The sequence below is a fragment of the Hydra vulgaris genome, chromosome 02 (assembly GCF_038396675.1).
Source record: "Hydra vulgaris chromosome 02, alternate assembly HydraT2T_AEP".
Lineage (NCBI taxonomy): Eukaryota > Metazoa > Cnidaria > Hydrozoa > Anthoathecata > Hydridae > Hydra > Hydra vulgaris.
Window position 1 is genome coordinate 70,352,501 of NC_088921.1, and position 27,428 is coordinate 70,379,928.

Consider the following 27,428-nt stretch of genomic DNA (forward strand, 5'->3'; position numbering starts at 1 on the left):
TTAAAAATTCAATTAAAAAACTAAAAGAAGACAGTAAAGCAGAAATTGAACTTCTTCAAAAGGAAAATATGAAATCTAAATATATTATACAAAAATTAAAAAATGTAAATACTGCACTCGTCAAGAAAAACAAAAAATTGAAAAATCAAATTGATGAGGCTACTTTTAAACTAATAAAAGACAAAAAGAAAGTTCAATTTTATACAGGTCTTCCTGATATACATGTTTTTAAACATGTTTTTAACTTAATTGAAAACTACGTGCCAGCTAATAATGCTTCAACTATGACAAAGTTGCAAGAATTTTGTATTGTTTTAATGAAACTGCGTCTTAATTTGCTGGAACAAGATATAGCGTATAGATTTGGGATAAGTCAACCAACCGTATCACGAATCTTTGAAAAATGGCTTCTTGTAATGGCACGCAGACTATCCTTTTTAATAAAGTGGCCAGAGAGAGATATATTAAGGAGAACAATGCCAACTTGTTTTCGAGAATTTTTTCCTAAATGTATTGTTATTATTGACTGTTTTGAGATTTTTATTGAAAAACCAAAAGATCTGACAGCTAGAGCTCAAACTTTTTCTAAATATAAGCACCATAATACTGTTAAAGTTTTAATTGGCATTACTCCACAAGGCTCAATATCATTTGTTTCAGAAGCTTGGGGTGGAAGAGTATCTGACGTTTATATTACAGAAAATTCTGGAATATTAAATAATTTACTTATTGGAGATCAGGTGTTAGCAGACAGAGGTTTTACAATTGCAGATTTCGTTGGTTTATATTGTGCAGAATTAAAACTTCCTGCTTTTACACGAGGAAAGTCTCAGTTATCTCAAATAGAAGTTGATTGGACTCGAGAGATTGCCCGTGTACGAATACACGTTGAACGTTTAATTGGGCTCTTAAGAAATAAATACACAATTTTGCAAGGAATACTTCCTAATAAACTAATCAGTCGAACAGATGATGGAATATGTAAACTAAATGATATTTTAACTGTTTGTTCTGCTTTATGTAACCTTTGTTGTGGAGTAGTCCCTATTGATTGACTTTTATTTTAATATATAAAAAAATACATAAATGTAGTGTTATGTTTATTTATTCATTTAAAACTTTTTTTTTTTTAATTCTGGTTTTCTTGTGGCAACAATATGGGCAAAACCATTTTCCAATGGGTTTGCTTGTGAGTCCAAGACAATTAAGATGATAGGTTTTTATAACGCAAGTTAAATCGAAACATTTAATTATAATACTCTCTTTGATTTCACCGCAAGTACATATTGTTTCAAAATTGTTACTTAGTTTTAATTCCCCAATATTTACAAAAGTATTATGATTTCTAGAATACCATTTAGCAAGGAGTTCAGGCAATATCGCTAAGATAAAAAAATCTCTTGCTTTGTTTAAGTTTTCAGTGAGGAATTCTTTATCAACATAAATTTTTTCAATTAGACTAGCTTCACCATTATACACAATAAAATAACAAATCGGAATATTTGAAATTAACATTTGTAGCTGAACTTGATAATAGTATTGATGATTTCTTTTTAAATAGTGTTTTCCATCCTTTATTTCCATGCAAAACTCTTTATCATTATTTGCCAGTTCAAAGGCATTTCTTTTTGTGCATTTAAATGGACATTTTATCTCAACTATGTATTCATGAGAACAGCATGTACATTTCATAATACCATCAGGAGTTGCTCCGAGGTATGGCCATCTGGGTGTTCTAAGCAATCCACAATCAAAAATTTCAACACTTTTGTGAGTTGTTAATAGATGCGATTTTAAATAATTTTTAGCTACAATTTCATTATCACAACCATACTTTGTTGCTTTGGTAATAAATTTATTTTGTGATGGATAACATATTTGCATTATTAAATTTTTAGAAGGCATGGCTATATTTGAATGACAACAAGCTTTAAATTTACTAGCTGTTATAACCCCAGCACGTGCTCTAAACCATAAACTTGATTGGGATTGATTTTTTGTATGATCTGAAATCAATTTAATTTCATCTTCAGTTATTTTTATATCTAAAAAAGTTTTATTTGAAAGTTGCACGAGTTCATGATACTTTAATTGTTCATATTCTCTTTTGTAAAAGTTAAAAATGATTGTATTAAGTTTTGCAACTAAAGGTATATATTTATAACTATATTCAGGAATTATACGAAGAATTACACTATCTCTTGCATTATATGATATTTTACTGTAAAAGTTAGCAATTTCTGATTTACTTGGAATTGGAACGGATGAGGCTTTTTCGATATAAGGTTTTGCTCGTGTTTTGTTCTTTACTATTGATTCAAATTTTTTTTTAGGATCGGTAAAATTAATTTGTGAAAGTGGCAAATAAGTAACTTCCTTAAGGTTTGGCGGCAACCAAGCACATAATTGAAATGTACAAGCATCATCGTTATTTCTTTTCCGATAATCAGATGTTAACATTAAATAAAATGTTGCTCCAATATGAGAACAGACTTCGCCTAAACCTGCCATACATGTGCATTTATAACTTCACTATCTCCTTGAATGCTAACCCATACCCTTGTTGGAGTTTTAGAAAAAATGCTCTGACCATGTCTTACACGACTGGTAACAATATAAATAGACTTTACACCATGAATGAACTTTACAAGAACGTTGTGAACAAGACCACTAGTTACATAGTTGTAAGACTCAAGACCTTTGTAAGATTTTAAACTAGAACTTGTAAACTGACTAGGAAAGTTGATTAGATAGCTGTATATATCAGCAAAAGTTAAATTAGGCCATTCGTCTACGTTATTAGTTAGTTCACAGTCTTTTTCTGATAAAGAATACGGGTCAAAAATAATCTCTAGAACTGATAATTTTTCTTCGTATCTCTTTTTTGCTTCCAAATTAAGACTCTCGTAATACTGCGATCGCATAATTGTGAGCAAAGAAGAATTTAAATCAATTACAACAGATCGGCTTTTTGTATCTAATATTTGTTTACATTTTTTTGCCACCCATCATGGCGGATACAAAGTTTTGCGGACGTTTGGAGTTCATATGAATATCATGAATTGGCTATTCGTTTATTGAAAACACTATTCGCCGGTAATTAGCCACAGCTGCACGAAATATAATGTATCATAAAATAAGTATCATATATAACAATCGAAAAATATTTTTGGAAAATGAGCAAAAATAAGAAGATGCGAAAATAATAAACAGGGGGTGAGGTAGGTGGAGACCAAATAAGGTTGGTGTAAAAGAAAATTTTAAATTAACAAATGGTGATGAGGTAGAGGGGGAGAGGAGGGGATGTTTATATGGGACTTTGAAGAACTGAAAACTTTTTTATTTATTTATATGTAACAACTATTTTAATTTTAACTATTATTGTTTATATAACTTTTAAAATACTACAAACGTATGCATATCGAATTTATAAACATCTATATCAAATTTACAAACATTTTATCTATTTTTTAAAAAAAAAGTCTTTACAAACGCATATACATCTAACTTATAAACATATAATAAAATAAAAACTTTAATCACTTTAGCGTAGGTGTGTGTCTATATATATATATATATATATATATATATATATATATATATATATATATATATATATATATATATATATATATAAAATTATACATACTAGGAACTTTGTGAAAATGCACTCATAAACTCAATAGGAAGCGGAAAAATAATTGTAGAGTTCTTCTCAGCAGATATTGCTTGAAGTGTTTGTAAATATCGAAGTTGAAGAGCACTTGGTGACTCACTAATTACATCTGAAGCTTCTTTCAAAGCACGAGCTGCGTTCATCTCACCCTCTGCAGCAATCACCTAAAAAAAATTAAAAAATTTTAATATTAAGATTTATAAATTTATTAATGAAATGTAAATCTAACTACAATAAAATTAATAATTTGAAAAAAAGCCGATTTTAAAAATAACTTGACAAAAGTTGAATCATTTATTTTAGCTTTAGTATTAAATAATGTTCAAAGCTAATTGTTTTATTCATAATACTCTTATTATTATTAAATAAAAACAAGGTTTACAATAAATAAATAAATTGTATAGGCATAAAAAACCTGGCCAAACTGCTTATATAAAAAGTTATTAACGTCAGAACTTAAAGAAACTAAAATAAAAAGTAACCGTATCAGCCATAAAGATGTTATTTGTTTTTAAGATGATTGTCAACTAGCATCTTAAACTCTTTTATTGATGATGCCGTTACTACTTCATGAGAAAGAGAGTTCGATTTGTTAATCACTTTTAGAGAGAAAAAGATTTGACAAAAACTATCAATTTCAAATAGACTTTAATCATATTTATTATTTTTGCACCATTTAAAGATATTTATAAGATCTCTACGAATTAGTCTGTATTTTATGCTTTTCATATTTAGCGCGAACAATCTTTGTTCGCGCTAAATATGAAAATGCCTATTATTTGTGTAGATTTGTTGATTTGAATAGTTATATGCTTTGAAAATAACAAATTTGAGTCTTGTGAACACGTGAACACCTAAATCTTTTTTGCAATTAGTAGATTTATTAATTCCTATTGTAGTTTCGAATCATACATAGTATAAATATGGGATTTGTTATTGTACCCTAGGAATAGTACAAACCATTTTTCAATGTTAGTCTTCATTCCCCATTTTTAAAACCATATAACAAGAGCGTCAATATTGTTTTTTAATTTTTGATAAGAATGAATGTTTTCTAGAGAACTAAAGATTTTCGTGCAGCTTTTGATTAGATTGTGTCAGGAATATTTTTCAACATATATAATAAATAGTAGCGATGATAGAATAGAGCCTTGGGGACCTTCACTTTTAACAATTACCCAGTTTAAGTGGGTACCATTTGCAAAAACTTTTTATTTACGATTTTTTAAAAAGTTTTTTATCATACATATTGTAATATCAACACAGCATTAATCTATTTATGCCATAAGCTCCAAGTTTAAAAATAAGAAACTTGTGTGGAACTTTGTCAAAAACTTTTTTAAAATTGGAAAAATGCTCTCAATGGGAATATTATTATCTAGTGATTTTGTCTAAAAATCAACGGTTTTTAGGTAAGATAAGTATGAATGATCAAAGCGAATCCATGTTGGTGTGGATTATAATTCCACACCAACATAGAATCCGCTATGATTTTAATATCTATTTTCTTATATTCTATAAATATAATCTATTTTTTTAAACTCTATCATATAATTTTTATTTTTTATTTTAACATCTTCGCTTCCAGCAAGGCTGGAAGCAAGCAGAATTAGAGTTGGAAGTTAGTGGAAAAGAAAAGATGAAGATTGTAGAGCAAGATAACGATTGACACACGACTTAAAAGATTTCAAATTATATGAATCAAGAAAACAAGATAAAGGAAGCGAATTCCAATGAACTGATGTTTAAGGGAAAAAATTAGATGAATAAGAGTTTTTGGAACCCTAAGGAACAATCGCAGTAAAAAGATGAGACATAATTGAATGACGAGTAACACGAGAATGAATTTTAGTGGATGTCACAGAAGACGCTAGCTTTTTAAAGTAGTGTCCATTATAGCATTTTTAGAAAACAGGAAGAGAAGCAACTTTACAATGATGTGATAATGGTTGGAGGTTGGCTGCAAGAGCAGGTCCAACTATGTTTACAATGCGTTTTTGTACCTTGTCTAAAAGAGAAAGAAAAAATATAATCTAAATATAGTATTTTTAATATAATCTTATAAATATAATTTAAATATATAATATTCTTAACATAAGCTTATAAATATAATAAATTTTCTAGCAATAATCTATAAAATGTGACACAATGAGAAATAATCAATTTAATTTAAAATTAGGTCAAAAAAACTTAATAAAAATTAAACAAATAGAAATTAAAAATTACTTATCAGAAATATTTGTGAATTAGATGAATGAATTAGCTAAAGTTATTAGTGAATACAAAATTAACTTAATTATCATTGATGAAGTAAAAATAAAGAAATTTTTCTTCAATTTTCCTAACCGTTTATGACACTAATTTCTGTTTAATTAATCTGTCAATAATTTTCCACTTGATAATCGCTTGCTTTAACTGATTTTAAGTTTAAAAGAAAACCAAAAGTAAACTAAAGAATCTAAAGAATATCTTGCATAAAACACCTTATAAAAACATGGAGAAATTATTATAAACTATTGCCTAGGTTTGTTTCGATAAATTTTTTTTCAACATCAATTAAAAGAATTTAATATTTATGCATTTTATAGGCATTTTGTTTCTTTTTTACAGGTTAAAAAAACTCAGCAAGGTGGAACAGAAGAGCAAACTAAACTATGTTAGTAAGCTGTTTCTAGTCACCTGCATAGTTTAAAATGAGAGAGAGTATTGTACAAACCTAAAAAATGAGAGAGAGTATTGTAAAAACCTAAAAAATAAAAGAGAGAGTATTGTACAAACCTAAAAAATAAAAGAAAGAGTATTGTACAAACCTAAAAAATGAGAGAGAGTATTGTACAATCCTAAAAATCTAAACCAAGCTGTTAAAGCCCAAGAAGTTTTAAACAGGTATATCCTTGGAGCCCAAGTCTCATTCAAAAATGTGCATAGAACAAAGTGAGGTTTTTATATTTTTTTAGTCTTAAAAAAAAAGAAGTATAGAATTTTTGTCTTATTTCCATAAAGTATATTCACCCTAGTATGCATATATATATAAAAAATATGACGTCTTAAATATAACAAAAAAAATGCATTACTGAGTGGCTTTCAACTCTTTATTTCTTGCTTACAACTTGATACTTGTATTATTTGTATTGCTATTCTCTTGTTCTTGCTCTCAAATTTGTATTCCATTAGAGTTTGAGAGTAACATAATAAGTGATACATATAAAAAAAAGGTGACACGATAAGTGATACATAAAAAAATAAGGTGACATGATAAGTAATATATTAAAAAATATGGTGACATGATAAGTGATACATAAAAAAACAAGGAGACATGATAAGTGATACATAAAAAAATATGGTGACATGATAAGTGATACATAAAAAAACAAGGAGACATGATAAGTGATACATAAAAAAAATAAGAAGACATGATAAGTGATACATAAAATAAGATACATTAGTGACACAAAACTAAAATTTTGTGACTCATTTTTTTAACCTTTTTTAAGGTAGTATTAGGTAAACATACTTTTGTGGTTATTCTTTTTAGAACATATATAAATCTAAACTATTTTTAAAAAAAGAAAGGTTAAGCTTGACTGGTTATTATGTATGCTTACCATACTTTTACAATGTATGGTTACCACACTTTTATTATGTATGGTTACAATTCTTTTTTATGGAAATACGTTCTTATTTGAAAATTTTGAATGAAAACTTGGTTGATGTTCTCACATGAAGTCGAAGAAATGTTAAACCTCCTTTTTTATTATTTAGATTTACATGAATTTTCTACATAAATTTTATACATGAATTTTCTATGCACATGCCAAATTTTAACGAGAAATAAATAGGAGCAGATTGTTTAATTAGTGTAGTCTTATCATGTCACCTTATTTTTTATGTATCCCTTATCATGTCACCTTATTTTTTTGTGTATCACTTATCATGTTGCCTTATTCTTTAACAGAAAGATCAGCAAGCCTTGCCAAGATATCTTTTCATTGCTGCATTATCCTGAGTCATATTGGGGTAGATATAGTGTACACTCTTCCAAAATGAATCTGATTTTGACTGTATTTATGTCCATTCTGATTCGATTCTACTTAATACAATCTATTATTTTACTTTGAAACTCCATTCTACTCACAAATTATTTTGTGAATGGAATGGAGTCTTAAAGTATTTAAATTGTTACATTTTGATCTATCTAAAGAAACATGGTACATAAGACCAATATTTTTATTATGGTAATTTTTATAATGTAATATTTATATATTACTTTAACATAATATTTATAAATGGTAATGAGTATGTTGCTGATGATGTACAGCTACATACTCAAGTCTTGACAAAAATCATCACTTTTTGATTGCTTAGAACTGGATCTTTTTCTTTTTTGACAAAATACTACTTTAGTCAATGCTCAAACAAGCTATCATTACTTGTTACAATAACAAAAACTTAATCTTTGTGCTCAGTTAACTAGCATCATATAACTTTAAACCATGTCTAAACTTTTTTCCTTAAACATTTGTGCTTTACTATTCACTCCTATTATAATGTTTTCCTGACTCACGTAGTATGAAATTTTTTTTTTGCTCTTTAAAACTCTTCTGTGTTTTCTGTAAACTCCCAATATATTTAGTGGGCGCTTGCAACCTTGTTGGAGGTAAAATTGTTTAAAAAAACTTACTTCACCGGATCTTTTATTTTGTTCCTTAATTTAATTCTGAAATCTAGAAAAGCTGAAATATGAAAACCACCTTTTATCTAGATAAGTTGCTGGAGACAAGCCATGTCTTATCTAGGTAAGTTGCTGGATATGTAATAGTTTTGTTGATAAACCACTTTTTATTGGAGTAATATTAGGATAACTTCGTAAAATTCCGCTTTTGACATATGTTGTTTTTAAATCATAAATTTTAAAAACTTCAGTGGCTTCTGCTAAGTCATTCATCCATGCATAGTGTGGATTACTTATTGTGTGCTTAAAGTGTTGAGAGAATTGACAAAATAATTTCTAAGTATATAGTGTGCCATTATTTGAAGCTAATTTCTCTGAAAATACTTTTTCTAAAGAATGATTCTTTCCATGCTTGTATTATATCTACTGAATTATTATTTGAAAGAAGAGAACAATCTCAGACTGCAAGCTATAATAATAAATAAATAATAAATAAACAGTTTTTGTTAGCCCTCTGAAACAAGATTTTGCCATGGTCATGTTGAAACATGAGTTTTGGCTTTGATAGAAGATACCTCATACATGCCTCACACTTTCATTAACAATTAACTGTTAATATGGCCTGTTTATCTGGTTGCTTAAACTAGAAAACTTTTCCATTTCTATGTAAATCTTAGGTGTGTAAGTATTAAATTTTCACATTTTATGTAAAAAAATATCAGTATGGTGATAAATATTTTGCTAAAAAGTCATAAAACTATAACTCTAGGGGTTGGTTTGATTTTAATAAAAGATTGTATAAAATTTGCCCAAAAAAATCTTAAAAGTTTTTAGTTAAAGTTAATTTTACTTCAGGTTTTTTCAAGCCACTCTCTCCCATAGGTTGACATGGAATAGATACTGTTAAAAAATAAAATAAAAAATACATGATTTTTTTTCTCTCTAAAAATGTAAAACTCTCAAAAAATGATAGGTTTTAAACCTTTTTATGTACCTGAATGTCAAAATTTTGATAAAATTTGAAACCTAATTATAAAATACAATCATATTTTAGATAAGGAATTCTATTTTTCCTAAAAATAATTTTTCTCAAACAAGGAGATACTGGGGGCTTTTGAGGCTATTCTGTTCTAATTTGCATATCATGTGGTGCCTGCGTCTCAAACAAAAGTTTTTATTTAATTTAGAAGCTGATTGCAAAATATAGGTTTAATAATTATTTTTTTATAATTTGTTTGAGTTTTAACAAAATTTGTTAAAACTAAAACAACTTTTTTACTATTAAAAAAATATTTATACAGGATTAACATTACATTAAAAACTATTATTAACATATGTCCTGATATCAAAAATAGTATAAAAATAAAAGTTATGTGTATAAAATGAAAATATTAAAATGAAAGTTTAAAAACTTAAAAAGAAAAAATATTTTAACTCCTTTTCAAAAAGTTTAAAGTTTTTATTCTTTGTTTCTTTGGGAAGGAATATTTTGATCCAATAAAACAAAATGATTTTTTGAAAAACTCTAGTTTAACTTTTGATATTTCCACCAAAAAGTTGTTATTTCGTGTGTTTTGGTTATTTATTCCTAATTTAAAATAATTGTTAAAATTGCTACATAATTTTTTTCTCAAACATTTGCGAACTATTGTACAGGCATAGATAGTAATCAAATTTTCTACTGTTATTAAACAGATGTTATTTTCGTTAATGATATTAATTGCACGCAAGTGTAAAGATCTTAAACAATTAATTTAGGTTGCTGCAAACTGTTGCATCAACAAAAATTATCTATTTTTTTGAGGAATAATTCATTGATTCAACTGACCAAAGGCTTTGCCAAATCTGGATTCAGTTTGATTTCATACAACTAAAATTTGTGAAAGTTGCAAAACAAACCGATATTTAAACAGAAAGGTAAGGCTACCAGTAAAGCTGTTAAAAGGTGGTCATTAAGTTAAAAAGTTGGGAAGCATGAAGCAACTTTTTAACAACAACAACTAGCTGTATAGCAAGTTGTTGTTATCTTTTTGCTTTGTACATATAATTGTACATATAATTGCTATTTGCTGTATAGTGTATTGGAAGTAGTGGCAAATTTAATCTTTATGAATTTGCCTTAAAAAATTAAAAGATTAAGAAATTCATTTTTCTCAGAATGCTGTCAGATAGGTCCTGAAATTTGTCATCTAAAACAACTTTTCAAAACCTTTGTCTTAATTGCTTTTTTTACAATTGCCTTTACAAACAATCCAAAAGTCGCTGACAAAGTTTGCAACAAGAAGACTCTTCCTGTTAAAGTGTACAGATCACCAGCTAAGCATGAATGAAAACATCATGAACTTGAAGATAAATCATAATCTTCCAAACTTTGTGGTGTTAGCCATAACGAAGGAAATAAAAAAAAAATGTTAGAATATTATAAATAATGGCGTATTTGATAGACTCAACTGTGATAAAGTTTTATACTTCAGACAAAATGAAACTCCATTCTCCTATTGAATAAACCTTGAGGTTTAAAAAATGTAATTCTTTGTTTTTTAAATTGGTTACAACACATTTTAGAATGTTATAAGTATAGGATTCAATAATGAAGGAGAATGATCCACTAGTTGGTTATGAGGTTTTAAGACACAAATATTTAATAAGACAATCATTTATTTTATAATTTTCATACTTATTATACTTTTAGCCTCTGTTTAACTTTTAGCAGCTGAATGTTGTTTTAAAATGAAACTTGATATATCCTAAAAAAAAAGGAAGTTCATTAGTTCATAAGTTCATAAAATCCATGCTTCACTTATAACTGTCCATGTTATGTTTGCAAAGACATCACTTGGATCGAAGTTTCACATTTTCAGGTTCCATCTCACATAATCAGGTTCTATCTCACATAACTAGGTTCTATCTCACATAATTAGGTTCCATCTTACATAATCAGGTTCCATCTCAAATAAAGTTTTATCTCAAGGAGAGTCTTGATAGGCAGAAGATCCTGATCAGTGATCATAAAAAACATCTGAAACAATGCATAAAAATCTAAACAAGACACTCAAAAAGTTTGTTGTGTCTGAAAATAATGATTATCATGGTGATATCATGATAAGAATTAAGAGCTATAGTTGTTAAATTCAGTTCAATAAGATTGTAAATGGATTTTCAAGAATATATTTCTATTAAAAAAATACTATTTTTTTTTGTAACAAATTATAATATATAAATACTATTTGCAACATTTTATTTGTCTGAAATCTTATTTGAGATTTTATGTGTATCAGAGGAAGAGGAATATTTGTATTCCAAATAGATATTTGTTAAGAAGAAAATTGCAGCTATTATCGCATTTATACTTATATTTCAAATTGCATAAAATTTCGGGCGCTCAAAAAACAGCTGTATAAAATTTGTCACCAAAATTTTTTTTGAATGCATCACATTTAAAAAAAAAACGTTTTTTATCTTATGTTAATCTACTGGAAGATGAGGCATAAAATAACTTGAAGTAAAAATAACTTTAAAAAAATATCTAAAAAATAAATAATTATGTAGTTGAAAAGGTTTTAATGTGTTAATATGCAAAATAAAAAACTTCCATAAAAAAATTAAAATTTTACTTACTTTAGCCCGTGCTTCTCTCGAAGCCTCTGCCTCTGCAGCCATAGCTCTCTGTAACATTTGTGGAAGACGAACATCTTTAATTTCAACTCTTTCTACTTTAACGCCCCATGGCTCTGTTGCATGATCAAGTATGTGTTGCAAATTTTTACTAATGTTTTCCCTATCCATAAGCACTTCAGCTAAATTTTTTGTTCCAAGCTCATTGCGAAGAGTTGTTTGAGCAAGTAACTGAGTTGAGCGACTAGCATTCTCTACATTGCAAACAGACGCAATGGGATTGGAAATACGAAAGTATGTGACAGCATCAACAGAAACAGTTACACTGTCTCGAGTTAAAATTTCTTGGGGAGGCACATCAAAAGAAATGACACGCAAATCAATCTTTGAATAATTATCAACACATGGAAGAATAAAAAAAATTCCTGGACCTTTTGCACCACCTTTTAACAGGCGACCAACACGAAAAATAACTGCTCTTTCATACTCTTGCACAATCTGAAAACAAAAAAAAATTACCCCAATATTCTTTAACAGTAAATCAAGAAAATATTCACTAATTGTAATGCTGCTGGAAATTTAAAATAATATTTTAAATATTAAAAAGAACAAAATATTTTATACACATTAAATAGAATATTTTATACACATTTAATAAAATATTTTATACACATTAAATATATTAAGCACATACCTTTAGACAGAAGATGAGAGAAAATGGTAAAGTGCATAACACAATAAGAAAAGATAATATAGTTAATATCCCAGCACAAATTCCCATTTCCGCTGTAAATTAAAATAGATGTAATAGTATATAACAATTACTTAAAAATAAGATTCAATAATATACCCTAGTAATGAGCTATCATCACATCTAGGGCATAAAGCCGATTGATATAACCTAACACACAATAACTTAATACAAAAATGCTAAAGGTATGTTAAATGAAATATAAAAATAAAAATAAGTTTTTGACATTTTTATAAATAATTGTGTTATAGCAAATTTTCAAAACTATTTAGGAACACTCACAATCACTCCAGATTATTTAGGTACACTCGCCTTTTGAGGTTATTTAGAAACACAACCATTTAAGATTAAGTAAACACACAACCTTTGTGAGCATACCTAAATAACCAGAGTTATTTAGGTATGCTCATTATATTTCATAGTTATGTAGGTATGATCACAACTTATCAAGCTTAATTAGTTACACAACTTTTAAAGGTATAATAACTTTGATTTTCAGTTAATTAGTTTACATTACAAATTCCCACAAAAAAAGTTTAAGAACATATAATTTAAATTAACTTTTTAAATAAATTTTTATAGAAAACTTTTGTTTGTAACTTTTGATGACTTTCTTCTAATTAATAATTTTTGCCAATTAACCCTTTCGATAGTTTTTGCCAATTAACCCTTTCCATAGTTTTTGCCAATTAACCCTTTCGATAGTTTTTGCCAATTAACCCTTTCCATAGTTTTTGCCAATTAACTCTTTCGATAGTTTTTGCCAACTAACCCTTTCGATAGTTTTTGCCAATTAACCCTTTCGATAGTTTTTGCCAATTAATAAAAGTAAAATAAACTACTAACCAAATTAATGGATTTTGAAATAACCAAAGATTTTTTAAGCAATTTTAAGTAATTTTTTTTAAAGTGTTATTTTTCTCATACTGAAGTGTTCATAATGTGTAAATCAGATAGGATTATTACAATAGGCAACCCTCGGAATTAAAAAAAATGAGATCGACAATAATTTGCAGACCCTAATATTTTAGAGGTCAGCATCAGGTCAGCTAAAAGAAATTTGATACAAAGGTTTTATACCATAAAACATAGAAATAAGGTCAGCGATTTTTTGCTGACCTCAAACACTTCTAGGTTGGCAATTAGGTCGGCATAGCCGAATGCTGACCCTAATTCCAAAGGCTGAATAGATGAAGATTACTCATTTGTGATAATGGTGCAGAGTGCCTTTTGAAAAAGAGATTTAGGAATCAAACCCCACTAAAATAATTCTCACACAAAACTTGAATTGATGTACCAAGCAATCCACATGAAGAATACTAGCATACCTCATTGCATATTTTATATTTGATCCACAATTTTCTCAAGGCCAATATGCAACTCTAGTAGCATCTTATTAAATTACATTGTCTATTTCCATTACCTTTTTAATATTCAGGTCAAGTGCATAGTTTTTATGATCACCCTGCTACTGGTAACATGTAACCCAGTGCAACCTGTTCGATGTCCTGCTGCCTTGTGGGATTTGCTTTCTAAGCAAAGGCAGGAAAGAGTATGCTTCATGTCATCAATATTTTTTAATATCAGTCATGCCTATAGTAATATTTTTCTTTTCTTCTTTTTAAATATTTTTTTAAATTGATTTGTTTACGTATTTCTTTTTTCTGTGTGGCTTCTACATAGTTGGAAATGCCTTAGTTACTGTGTTAGCTCACCAGTAATTTACTTTATATGCATGTTTTTGTTCTGTCTAAGCCTCTGGCGTGGTATTGACTCACCTCTAAGTTGTTATCTGTATGTTTATGTTCTGTCAGAACCTCTGGCATGGTGTTGGTTCACCCATAAGTTACTTTATTTACCTATAAGTTATGTTTACAAAATCATACATTTATGTATGTTTTTGTTAAGTTTAAATCTTTGATGAAGTGTAAGCTCAGTAACTAACTAGTTACTCCACCTATAAAACCTACGCTCACTTTAATCTCTAATACTTTGTTAGATGTCATGTTTTTCCTAATGCATTTCCAATATATCATCTTTATCAGTACTAAAGTACTGTTTACGGGAATTAAATCCTTTACTTAACTACTCCAGGTCAGGCCAGGTTCAAGACTATAACAATCACCTTGCTACTGGTATCATGTAACCCAGTAATACTAACCCCATACCCTGTTGCCTTTTCAGGTGTGCTTTTTTAGACAAAGGCTAGGAGAAAGAAACTCCGACTTCAAAATCCTATGCCTGGGGGATTTGGTTGAGTAAAGGATTAAGATGGTGTCTTGATAAAATACTCATCTTGAGCATATATTAACTGCATCCAGCTACTATCTTGTAAAAGGCCTTATAGGCAAAGCATTTAGTGGTAAGCAGAACAATTCTGCTAACCAGCCTCAAACACTTCTTCATTAACCTGAGTTTTAGAGGGTACAGCTCTAAAACTCAGTTTAATGGTTCTATGGCCAGCTGGTAGTAAGGTTACCTGAATTGGTAGCTATCAAGGAGGTGTACACTAGTAGTCACCAAACAGTACCAGGCAACCAAACTTTGTGAAGGGTGACTAAAAATATTCCTTTAATGCAATTAGGTTGACAATAGATTTTAGTACGCAATTCTAGTTTGTTTTTCCTACATTTTCTATTGTCAATTAAAACATAAGAAATGTGCAAGAGCATTTTAACATATTTAAAAAAATACCTCCTAATTAAAGACGTTTTATCGTTTAAACAAAAATACTATTTTACTTTTATTTTTTTACAACTTTTATTTAAGGATTTAGAGATAAAGTAATAGAATTTGTCTAAAAGAAAACTTTGACATGCCTCGTTAAGAAGCGTTACAACTAGAATTCTACATACGTATACAGTAGTTTAACATTAAGTGAAAAGTTTTTTATGTTACTTTAAATGATGCTCTTTCTTTTCTTGACAAGGTCCAAAAACGCATTGTAAAATGCAGTTGGACCTGGTCTATCTGCTAAGCTTGAGCCTCTTTCCCATAGTTGTTACATGGCGTGTCTTTCTCTTTTCAATAAATACTACCATGGTCGCTTCTCGAAGGAACTATTATCTCTAATTCCTTCAATTAAAACTCATTCTTACTTGCTTCTTCATTCAGCAAAGTCTAATTATTTTGCTGTATCTTTTCCTGCATGCTCTAAAAACTTTTATTTGTCTAGTTTTTTTCACTGCACTTCAACCCTTTAGAACTCTCTCCCATCTTCATGTTTTCCTGACTTATTCAAGTCTTCAGTCAGCGTTTCCTTATTGTATAACTCATTTCCTTACTCTATAACTTTATACTTTTTTTTCTTCTAATAACTCCCAACTTAATAGTGGTTGCTTGCAGCCTTGTTGGGAGTAAATCAGATTAAAAAAAAAACTAAAAAAAACTTAAGATTAGAAAAAGCCAACTTTTGATTCCTAAAAAGCAAATTTGAATATGATTTTCTTTTTGCTTTGTGAAAGTGAGCTATATTTAAAACATGAACTTTTCTTTTTGTTTTTATCTCAATATTATCACTTCTTTTCTTGAATATGTTTTCCCATAATTTAAACAATTTTCTATATTACTGTCGACTTCATTAAAGCACTTCCATATAACACTTGTTTTTGGCTTCATAATGTTTAAATAAAGTTGTTACTATGATTTTCGATTCACAACTTGCAATCAACTTTTAATAAATGTTTGATTCCTTTAATACCAAAAATTAAATTGATTCCAACTCACAAGTTCGATAGAATATGGTGCTTTTTAAACTTAGATCTTCATTATAAATTCTGATTTTATTCTGATTTCTGAAATATTGGAGCCAAAATCATTACACCAATCAAGCAAATTTTAATTACACCATTTTAATATGGTGCTTTTTAAACTTAGATCTTGTAAGAGGTCTCTAACAAGAGGAGAAAAATGATATTTCCATGAAACATAATCTATTATTTCAACTCGAGAAAACAAAGTGTAGGCATCTAACTACAACTGATAAAATGAATATTAACTTAATTTTGGAAAAAAATGAAACATGGAATATGCCTTGATATTGAAGATGAGATTAAAAAAACATAAAAAAGTGAAATGGTAAAAAACAGTGAATGCACTTTTTGCAAAAAATGGCACATTACAAAGTTTAATTAATGTATTCCAACTACGTTAATTAAACTTTGTAATGTGCCATTTTTTGCATAACATAAGCCAGATCTCTGTAAAATTTCTAGTTTATACTTATGTCAAGTAAGAATACTATGCAAAAGATTGCAATGATTGGAGCCTGAGAACAAAAAACTCCAAACTTTTTTTGCAGCCTTTCTACCCCAAACATCAGAGCAACGAGTTTATTATATTTTTTGTATTATTCTAAACTAAATCTATATTCAAACTAACATAAATACATTTTACTTTACTTTAATGCAAAAAATGCAAATTCGTTATATATATATACAGTGGTTTCAATAAAATTGTTACAAATTAAATTTATTCAGATAGATTAATAAAAAAAGTTCTGCAGTTTTCAATAGTGTTCTTGCAAACTGCAAATTGATATCTTTTTTCAGCTATTTATTTCAAGTTTTCTTTTTATGCAACAAAATCAGACATTGAGTTAAATTCACTAGACTTGTAATGTGTAAGCAGATCTACAATAAGTAAGTAATGTGTCAACATTAGCACAATCTTATAGTTACTAATTTATGATCTTTTATATTATGACCTTTGTTAATTAATAAGCTATAATCAATTACTGTAATTTTTTTTTTTCCCAATAAATTTAATTGTAAGCTTTAAAAAAATATATAAAATATGGAAGTTGCGCTTTCTCAACATCAATATAAAAATATGGAAGTTGCGCTTTCTCAACATCAATATAAAAAAAGTAAACAACTTTAAAAAAAAACAGACTTTTTAACTATGACAGTTAGATAATGAATCTCACTATCTCACTTTTTTTAATTTACTTTTTAAGCAGATAATTAATTATGGATGAATGTTAAATGTTTATGCTATTAGTTTGATTTATAACAATATATTGTAAATTTGAAATACCTATAAACCAGCATAAAAAAAAAATATATTATTTAATTTTTTATTAAAATGACTAATAAATAGCTTGAAATAAAGTCAAATCCAATTTATTTACGTTCTGAAACCTAAACTTAGGTGAATACTTGTATTCAACTGATATTATTTCAAAAATACTTTACAATCAATAACAAGCAGCTTATAAACATGATATTATTTCAAAAATCCCAAATAATAAGCAGCTTATAAACATGATTTCTGTCTTAGAGTGTAGTTGATGACGTTTTTAATTGAATAGTATAAGAGATATTTCTTCATTACCATTACAGAGACACATAAAGAAAAGAATGTAAAAAGATTTTTAAACTGTAAATATGCAGTTTTCTCTCAGAGCAGATTAGAGGTACCAAAACCACATTCAAGTTTTGTTTTAGTAACTTATACATCAATAACAATTTTCATTAAAAAATGTAAAGGTGTTGTTTTTTTCTTTAAGTCAATGTATGTACCTCTCCCTAATATATGTTGTAATGTAGTATATGTAATATATGTTGTAATGTAGTATATGTAATATATGTTGTAATGTAGTATATGTAATATATGTTGTAATGTAGTATATGTAATATATGTTGTAATGTAGTATATGTAATATATGTTGTAATGTAGTATATGTAATATTATAATGTAGTAATATGTAACATAACTTTTCTTTTTCATGCTCCACTTGTTTTAATGAGCATAAAAGTATTAATAAGTAAAATATTTTTGATCCTAGGGTGTTTAAAACCATCACTACCACATGCAATCCCAGATACAGCACTGATATTTGCTGGTGGGCTTGAATAAAATAAAAAACAACTTTTTGTAAATAAAAAAATTAAAAAAAAATTAAAAATTAAACTATAAAAAAGATCTTTTATGGAAAATATGCATTTTAAGATAGTAAACAGGGTGGTTCATTTCTCTTTCTAGAAACTGGTTTTACCCTGTCGCTAAAGGACAACTTACATATTAGCCTACTCTTACACCTATTTTTTGATACCAAGTTTCAGGTTTAAATATATGTATTGACAATCTTATAAGTATTGACAATGTTATAATGTTAAGCGAAGAAAAACTTTGACCAAAGTTTCTTTAACAAATCCATATATTAATGTCTTACTTTTAACTTTCTCACTTTTTGTAGAAATGCTAAAATTTAGTTTTTATAGTAATATTTTTACCTTTAAAATATTATATTAAAGTCCATTCTAATGATGCATAATGTTCTAGTAATTTAATCAATTAAAAAATTTCATGTTACATACCTACCTATTTGTTATATGTTAAATATGCTACTATATGCAACTATTTGCTAACTAATATATAATAGTTAGAAGAATCCTGTTTGTTGTAAATTATGTAACATTTTATTATGTCCACCATGTTGAATATAATGTTGAACGGCTATGCCATTCTTTTTGCTGGTCAATGTATTGCTGTAAACACAGTTTATTGGTTCTTATTAGTTAGTCACATTTTAAAGTTGATATTCAAACATTTTAAATCTACGCATCTTGATCTACATCTTACCTCTGCTAGTTAATCACCATTATAATTATTATAATTAACTAATTACCGTAACATTTTAAATCACTTTATTAACTTATTCCTATGTTTTTTCCATTTTTTAATCTCTTTTCAAACATCCTGTATTTATAGCTGTATTGCTCACATTATATCTCATTTCAAGTAAAAAAGGTAAAAAAACTTTAAACATATAGAAATTCAAATGTTAATATGGGAGATCTGTGTATCTAAGGCTCCATGGATGGGCATGTTGTACATGGATGTAAATTGCCTAAATATTATAAAAATGATTGCATAAATCAAATAGTATTAGGAATATTTCAATACAAGTTAAAATGCTCAACAGATTGGTAGTACCAACTCTTATTTTTTCATGTAATTTCTTGTAATTTCATGTAAGATTTCTGCAGTTATGTAAGTTTGTTATTGAAAATTGTTTTTTATAGTATGAAGTAAAATATGGCCTTTAAATATAATAATAATCTTTTTAAATGCCTACGCGATGCGAAAAGTTAAAGAAAAAAAGTTTTATTTTGAAAAACAAGCATTTTATAGCATGAGACCTTTATAAACATTATAGCAAGCTCAAGATTGCAGAAGTAACAATAGATGAAGAACCAGTTGTAGAGGTTGTTGCAGGGCTAGCAAAAGATGTATTTTTAACAGGCAGTGCTAAGAATAGTTGATGAGACAACAGTTCTTACATATCTACCCCTTCTAATATTTTCTTTAGTCATTTAAGATGCTTTCCTTTTGCACCAGGTAATTTCCGTTTTAAAGACATCATCACTGAAATAAATTAAAGAAAACATTATGTAACAACCCCTTTTTAATCAAGTCTGAAACTAAGAAACATACAAATAACATTTAAATTGCTTTGAATAATGGAAACAAAAATGTTTTTAAAACAAGCCCAACATTGCTCTTATATGCTTAAATATGAAGATTATTTGAAAATATATACTTTTATATATAAAATTCTCAAAAGCCTTTTTCATACTTGAAATAAACTATAAAACAAAAAAATAAAAAAGGAAAATACAAGTTAACTAAAAATAAAGCACAACACAACTTTTTAACGACTTCTATAAAACGAGCTCAATTTTTATATACAAAAGATAGCATAGAATTGATGCATTTACAATTATTTACAGTATTTCTATTTCGTTATTATATTACAAGCAAAACAATTTTCTTTATATATTTAAAAAACAAAGTTTTTATAAATACTTTTAAACTGTTTGCAAATATATAGAGGCGCAACAAAAACAAAACAAAAAATAAAGGAGGGGGGCTTTACCTCCCCTCTCCCCATCCCTTATCTACATCCATGCACATATATCCTACTTTTAAGGAAAAGTTTTGTTGACCAAATTTTGTGGCAAGCTTTTTGAAGGACTGCATGGCATGAACATGTTTTACTGTACTATTTTTTTTGAAATATGTATGAATATAGATATTTTTTAAAATATGTATGAGCATAGATATTTTTAAAATATGTATGAACATAGATATTTTTGAATACTAGAACAATTAAAATATAATTTGGCGTGATTATTGCAGTACACTTTGTTTTTTTATTGACATCAAAAACTTTATCATAATAGTACCGGTCAGGTGATTAAATGCCAAAAATGGCATTTAATCACCTGACCGGTACTATGAAAAATTAGACTTTAAAAAAAAAAAGTTTTGCTGCTGTTTTTCTGACAAAAAAAAAAACAAGGTTTCATTTGTGAAATTCTGACAAAAAGTTTTTTTTTGTAGCTTTTTTTTTATTATTAACTCACCTACTCAAAGGCAAGAAGGACACTACAGTCAAGGAGGTTACTGTAACTGTGGTTACAACATTCTCGCAACTCTATAACTCCAAAACACAAACAAACCCTTGACGACAAAACACAAACAAAACCTTGACGAACAAGGCTGCTGCACGGAGAAACAAGTTGAGCGCAGTACTAAAAAGAACATGGGGGGGGGGGATCAAACTCTGAACTTTTTGCTTATGAACCAAGTGCTCTAACACTACTGCACAAAATCAATGATGATATTTCACTTTTTTCAAACAATTTCTGTTTGAGAAGGAAAGGGTTAAGAAGTTTAATCTGCTTCCACTGTTTTAAAAAAAAACTATGCATCAAAGGACTGTCAAGTGAAATAAGGAAAGCCCAAGTGAAATAAGGAAAGCCCAAGTGAAATAAGGAAAGCCCAAGTGAAATAAGGAAAAAAAATAGGAAGAGAGTAAGAATACAAAAATATAAAAAGATATATTGAACAGATGAAAAAAAGAAAGACACTATAGTAAAGTGTGTATAAAAATAATAATAAAAAAATGGATTTAGACACCATGTATAAATGATAAACTTAGACTCTAAAGTGAAAATCATGACCCATGCATAATGTTTAAAAGAAATTAAATGAAAAACACAGTAATGACATAATATCCTACAGCAGAAATTGAACCATTAACTTTTAGTTTATCAGGTTGACGAACTAAGCGAACAAGCTATACACATTGATGTGTTGTTCAAAAATAATAAATATAAAGCAAGTCCTCTACCAATACCGCATAAAATCAATGCAGACTTTTCACTTACAATCATTTTACTGTTTTTTGTTTGAGAGGGAAAGGGTTACGAAGTTTAAGTAGCTCCTGGTGTTTTGACTTTTAACAAGAAGTCACAAATTCACACTTAGACCATCCATACACAGCTATGTCAGATTTATGCTATTAATCATTACCAATGATGTGACTATACTTTCAAGTAAATATTTTGCGGTGGAATGGCCCAAAAATTGAGAGCCAAAATATCTGTATTTAACATGATATAGATTTTTTTTTCAAAACAGAAAATAAAAATCCATTTAACAATTTTCAAAAAAAAAACATTCAGGCTCATATCAAACAAAACAATAAGAACTTAATATATGATGATAAGAAACTTTAATTTTCTGTTAAAAGTCTGTATAAATAAGGTCCAAGATGAAAATAATAACTAAACTAAGTTTTGTTCTTTCGAACTCAAAGGATTTAACAGTGGTGCTATCAAGAAATATTTTTTGATATCGTAGACCATTCTTATTACACAAGTTCCATGAGAAATTGTCCTGCACTGCATGCATAACTTAACAAATTTTTGCACAAGCTACTAATTTATCTACTACAAAAACTGCTTGCTTTTTAGATGTACACTCTGCAGGCTTGAAGTAGCAAGATACTAGTTTTGATTTCTGATCATGTTTTATCTCCTCTATGTGACTTGTCACAGGGTAATTCTATGTCAATTGACCCAGGCCATGTCACAATACATCTCAGATTTTGCTGATTTTTATACAGTTAAGAATTCTTAGGAAAATAGGAATTTCTCAAAAAATTTAGTCTCTAACTCTCGTTAAGACAAACCTCCAAGAGACCAAGGAAAACGGTTTGACTGTTCAATTTAAGCAAAGAAGGACTTAAGGGACTATAGAAAAATCCCAAGAGAACAAAAGTTCAAGTTAATTTGTGTTTGACTTTGACCAGAAATTAACTGTACATGTTAATATTAACATTTTAGAAAACTTTAAAATGTTTGTCTTTGCACGTGCTTGCAAATGTTTGTCTTGTATTAATTGCATGTATTAATTTTAACAAATAGATAATAATTTTAAAAGGTGATAAATTTCTTTTTTATTGATGTAATATTATGACAGGATGTCTTTTTTTTACTGCTGGATCTTAGTTAATTAAACAACTTGTTGTTGATATTTTAGCATTAAAAAAAATCAATTTTTTTTTAATTCAAAAAGTTTTAAATTATACAATGTAAAACTCTGTTAAAATCATTATTTTAGATAGATGACTGTTTTTAATCCATATTATTGCAATTCTTATAAACATATAAACCTTCTTAAGACATTTTAAGAAAGATCATTGAATAAAAAAACCCAAATAAAACAAGTATAAACCAAAAAAAATTTTTAAAGACAAAGTTATCTTTATTTTGCTTAAAATGCCCTAGAAACAATTTTAACACACATTCATTAAGACTACACAAATGCTGAAAGTTTCAGGGCTCCAGTTTGTCTGGAAAGTAATCAAAAATCTATTGCAAGATTCTGCTATAAAAAAGATGGCACATGCCCCAGAAAAAAATGCCCCTATAAAAAATGCCCCAGAAAAAAACGCCCCTATAAAAAAGATGGCACATGCCCCAGCCCCCCTGGTGTATTGGGCACTAGACAAAATTTTTAACATGCACATTAGGGCGAGCCATTTTTCAACTTTTTACAATAAATGCTTAGCCCATATGAATTTTAAATGTGTTGATCCTTATGTAAAACTTGAGTGATGTCATCTGCGTGACCATTATATTTATTATTGAAATTACAGACCATTAAGTAGTTAATCTGAGTTGTAATAGCACATGTGTCAACATGGCTGCTTCCTAATATTAATATATAGATTATATATTTAGTAAATATTTATTCTTCCATTATGACTAACCCCAACTTAAAAAACTAATGCAAAAAAAAAAAGAAGATAAATTATAATTTTTAGGTTTTCAAATTTGAACTTCAAAACCAAGGTTTTGGGTAAAATATGCGATATACGCAGTTTGCCACAACTTTTGAGTGGTAGCTCGGATTGACTCAAAAACATCTTCAATCGAATCCTCCATTTCAAATACCCTTTATTAGACACCAAGACAGTCATTTTAAAAAATTATGATTTTTAAAGTTTACAAAGATTGTTATTTTTGCTATACCTTGCTGTAATATCATTGTTACAAAAAAATATTTTTTTTCAGACTTGAATTTATTTAATAAGTTATATGAAATAACTTAAGAAATAACATTCATAAGATAATGCATTTGAAAGGCTGCATTTGAGTTGACACGTTAAATTTACAACAAACATTGTTTATAAATTAGTGTAAACTTAGAGTTCTTTATTGATTGTTAAACAAACGCGTAAAAATAGTCAAAGTTGCAAATTAAGTGTTGTAATTGGTTTTGCAAGTAAATTTTTAAATTCTGAGTTATTAACATTAGGAGATGTTATTAAATATGGCCTGCTTCTAAGAAGAAATGATAACTGTAAAGCGAATGCAAAACTTAAAGATACATGCAAAAAGGTTTTCTTTGAAGTGAAAACACAATGATTAAAAGCGAATCCTGAAATTCCCATTGTGATGAACAAAGTATAAATGATATGATTAGATTATGGAAAAGAGCTACAGATATTATTAACTTCAGGTGCAACATTGAGACCATTTCTACGTTTAACTTTAATCTGGACAAGCTATTTGATATAGCAAAGTGCAAATGTGGTGTTGTTTCGTGTGAGGAGGCAAAATGTAGTTCATGTGTTTTTAAAGCTCATATTGCTTGTCAATGCAAGAAAGAAAACAAAATTCCCAGAATAGAACTTCAGTTTTTAAAACTCAAAGGGAAACATTTGGGACAAAAAGTTGTATGCAAATGGGTGCTCAAGATTTTTAAGAAGCTAACAGACAAGAAAAAAATTATAGAAGGAAGGAAATTGGAAAAAGAAGTCAAATAGAATACCTATCTTTTTATTCTCATGAAAAAAAACTAAAGTGCCAATTGAAAATATTGAGAATACTGACAATAAAGATGTTATTTCCGAAGAAAATTCTGAGCACATAAGCAGACAAGTTCCTAAAAAGTCATTAAATATAAAAGAAGAAGCATTAGCATCATTAAGACATGGTGTATTAAATAGAGCAACAGCTGCAATTTCAACACTAATACTGAAAGCAGCTTAAGGCTTTTTTAAAACAAATGTGACTGAGAGTGAAACAGTGACAGATCACAAGAAAATTGAACGCTCTAAATTGAAGGTGATGAAGCAATTAAAATCTAAAAATAATAATATGGTAAAAAGAGATGGAGTTCAATGTATAATGTTTGATGGGAGAAAGAATGAGACAATTTTCTTTGATTGGAGAAGATGAAAAATTTTACCACAGATTTGTACAAGAAGACCATTATTCAGTTTAGACAGAGCGAGGTGGTTTATATCTGTACCATTTTACAAATGAAAAAGAAAACAGATCTGAGTTTATTACCACAGCAGAGCATATTGCAGAACATAAGTATAAATGGATTATAGAACATGATATAGAACCCACTCTAGTTGCTGTTGACTGTGATTCAACCAATGTTAATACAGGTAAACTTTTGATAATAAATACAGGTAAATATTCGATGTTAAATGCCATGCATATACTTAAATGAGTATTTTTTAGGCTGGAAAGAAGGTATTATTTATTTTTTAGAAAAAAAACTTCAAACAAAACTTGGATAGTTTTTGCCTTGAACACAAATGAATTACCTTCGTGGCAGTTAATGTCAGTTATTGATAGGAAAACAATTTCAAACAATAAGTTTTCTGGTAATATTGGTAAACTTGCCCTATTGCGAATGATCTCAAAATTTCCACTAATGTAATTCAAGATATTGAAATTGATTTATTAGATATTGATGAAGAAAGGGCTTTGGAGCAGCTCCGGAGCTGGAGCTGGTGATTTTACATGGAGCTGGAGCCAAAATATTTCCTGCTGGAGCTGGTTTCAGAGCCAGCTCCGAGCCAGCTTCACCCTTTTGATATTTTGAAATATCAAATTTCCATAAAGTTGTTATTTTATATAACGAGATTTTTTTTCAGAACTTAAACACACTCATTAAAATATTTATAATTTCTGAATAATACATTTTTTCATATGGTTTATAAAAAACAAACAAGAAAATTATTTTTTTTCAGAATTTTATTTTTATCCAATTATTTTGTACAATATGACATGTGGCTCTTATTGTAGAGTATGATAAGTTACTTTGAAACAATACTTCTAAACAATATCAATGATTGGCTAAGGGGTTGTCCATAAAGTACGTAAAGTTTTTTTTTTTCCCCCTCCCCAAAGATTTTATGATGTTGTTTTTAATTTAGTGTCTCCTTACTTTCATAATTGACTCCTCTCCCCCATTCGAGCGTACTTTATGTACGATCCTTTATGTACATACTTTATGGATAATCCTTAAGGAAAAAATACTTTATCTATGTGTTAAGTCACATGATTTGTTTTAATGTTTTTAATTAGTCAAAACATTTTTAAAATAGATTTAAATACGTGAGTTCCAAATAAAATTAGGAAAAGATTTTACGTTTTTTTTTGTTGATATTATTGATATTATTTTTGTTTATACTATTTTTTTAATTATTTCTCTTATCTTTAAAACTTATCATTTACTTTATTTATATCATTTACTTTATTTTTATAGTTTTTTATAAAAATAGCTTCAAACTCAAATGATCCTGAGAGAGTTCTAGATAAGTATTTTTCAATTGATAAAACTACAAAACTAGTTACAAGTAAGATTACAGAAAAGTAAAATAATAAAGTGATTTCATGCGCCATGCAAATAAAAAATCAAAAGTTTACAATATGAAACGGCATTTGGAAAAATCACATCTATCAGAATATAAAATTGTTGAATCTGAAATGAGCTTTATGGCCCAAAGAAAATCTTCAAAATCATTTTATCACATTCACAAGATTTCAATACTAAAAAAACTAAACAGATAGTTTAGATTCTTTTGTTATTATTAGTAATTGAACAATAAATCAAGTTGAACAATAAATCAAGTTAGTAAAATTGGAATTAAAATGGTAGTGAATAACGGAGTTTTGTTGAAAATATTTGCGGATGAAGGATTTCAGTTGGTTACAGGCCAATAAGGTAAAACTCTTGGATTCAGTACTGGACACAATTCTGTATGCAATTTGATTAATGAATTTGCTGAAAAAAAGAAAGCTGAAATTAAGGAAATATTGTTGCAGAAATTTATTTATGTGAAAATAGATGCAGCCACTCGACACCAAAAAAAACTATTTGGAACTAAATATTCAATACTATTATGCAAAAAACAATGCCAAAGTTTTTAAAATTTAAAAACTTTGGCATTGATAGAAACACAAGGACAGCACAATCCTGTTGCTATAAAAAAAAAAATGGTTGAAGATACTCTATATAGATTTGGTATCAGCAATGATCAAATAGTATGTGCAAGTGTGGACAATGCAACCAATATGATTAGAGCAATCACAATTTTAAACTAATATTCA

The 27,428-nt window shown here is 28.1% G+C and overlaps 2 protein-coding genes across 2 annotated transcripts in view; one reads left to right on the forward strand and one right to left on the reverse strand.

The window, feature by feature from the left end:
• Positions 1–1,055, forward strand: part of LOC136077145 (uncharacterized) — a 1,678-nt gene extending 623 nt beyond the window's left edge. Inside the window, exon 2 of the mRNA XM_065791832.1 lies at positions 1–1,055. This exon is cut by the window's left edge and continues 273 nt beyond it. Within this exon, the coding sequence (XP_065647904.1) occupies positions 1–1,055 (1,055 nt within the window).
• A 2,426-nt stretch (positions 1,056–3,481) lies between these two features.
• The window catches only part of LOC100210230 (mechanosensory protein 2), a 28,596-nt gene continuing 4,649 nt past the window's right edge, over positions 3,482–27,428 (reverse strand). The window contains exons 2-4 of the mRNA XM_065791833.1: positions 12,658–12,749; positions 11,967–12,461; positions 3,482–3,840 (exon numbers count right to left, since the gene is read on the reverse strand). Coding sequence (XP_065647905.1) covers positions 3,649–3,840; positions 11,967–12,461; positions 12,658–12,749 — 779 coding nt within the window. The 3' untranslated portion in view covers positions 3,482–3,648. The remainder of the gene's footprint in view (positions 3,841–11,966; positions 12,462–12,657; positions 12,750–27,428) is intronic.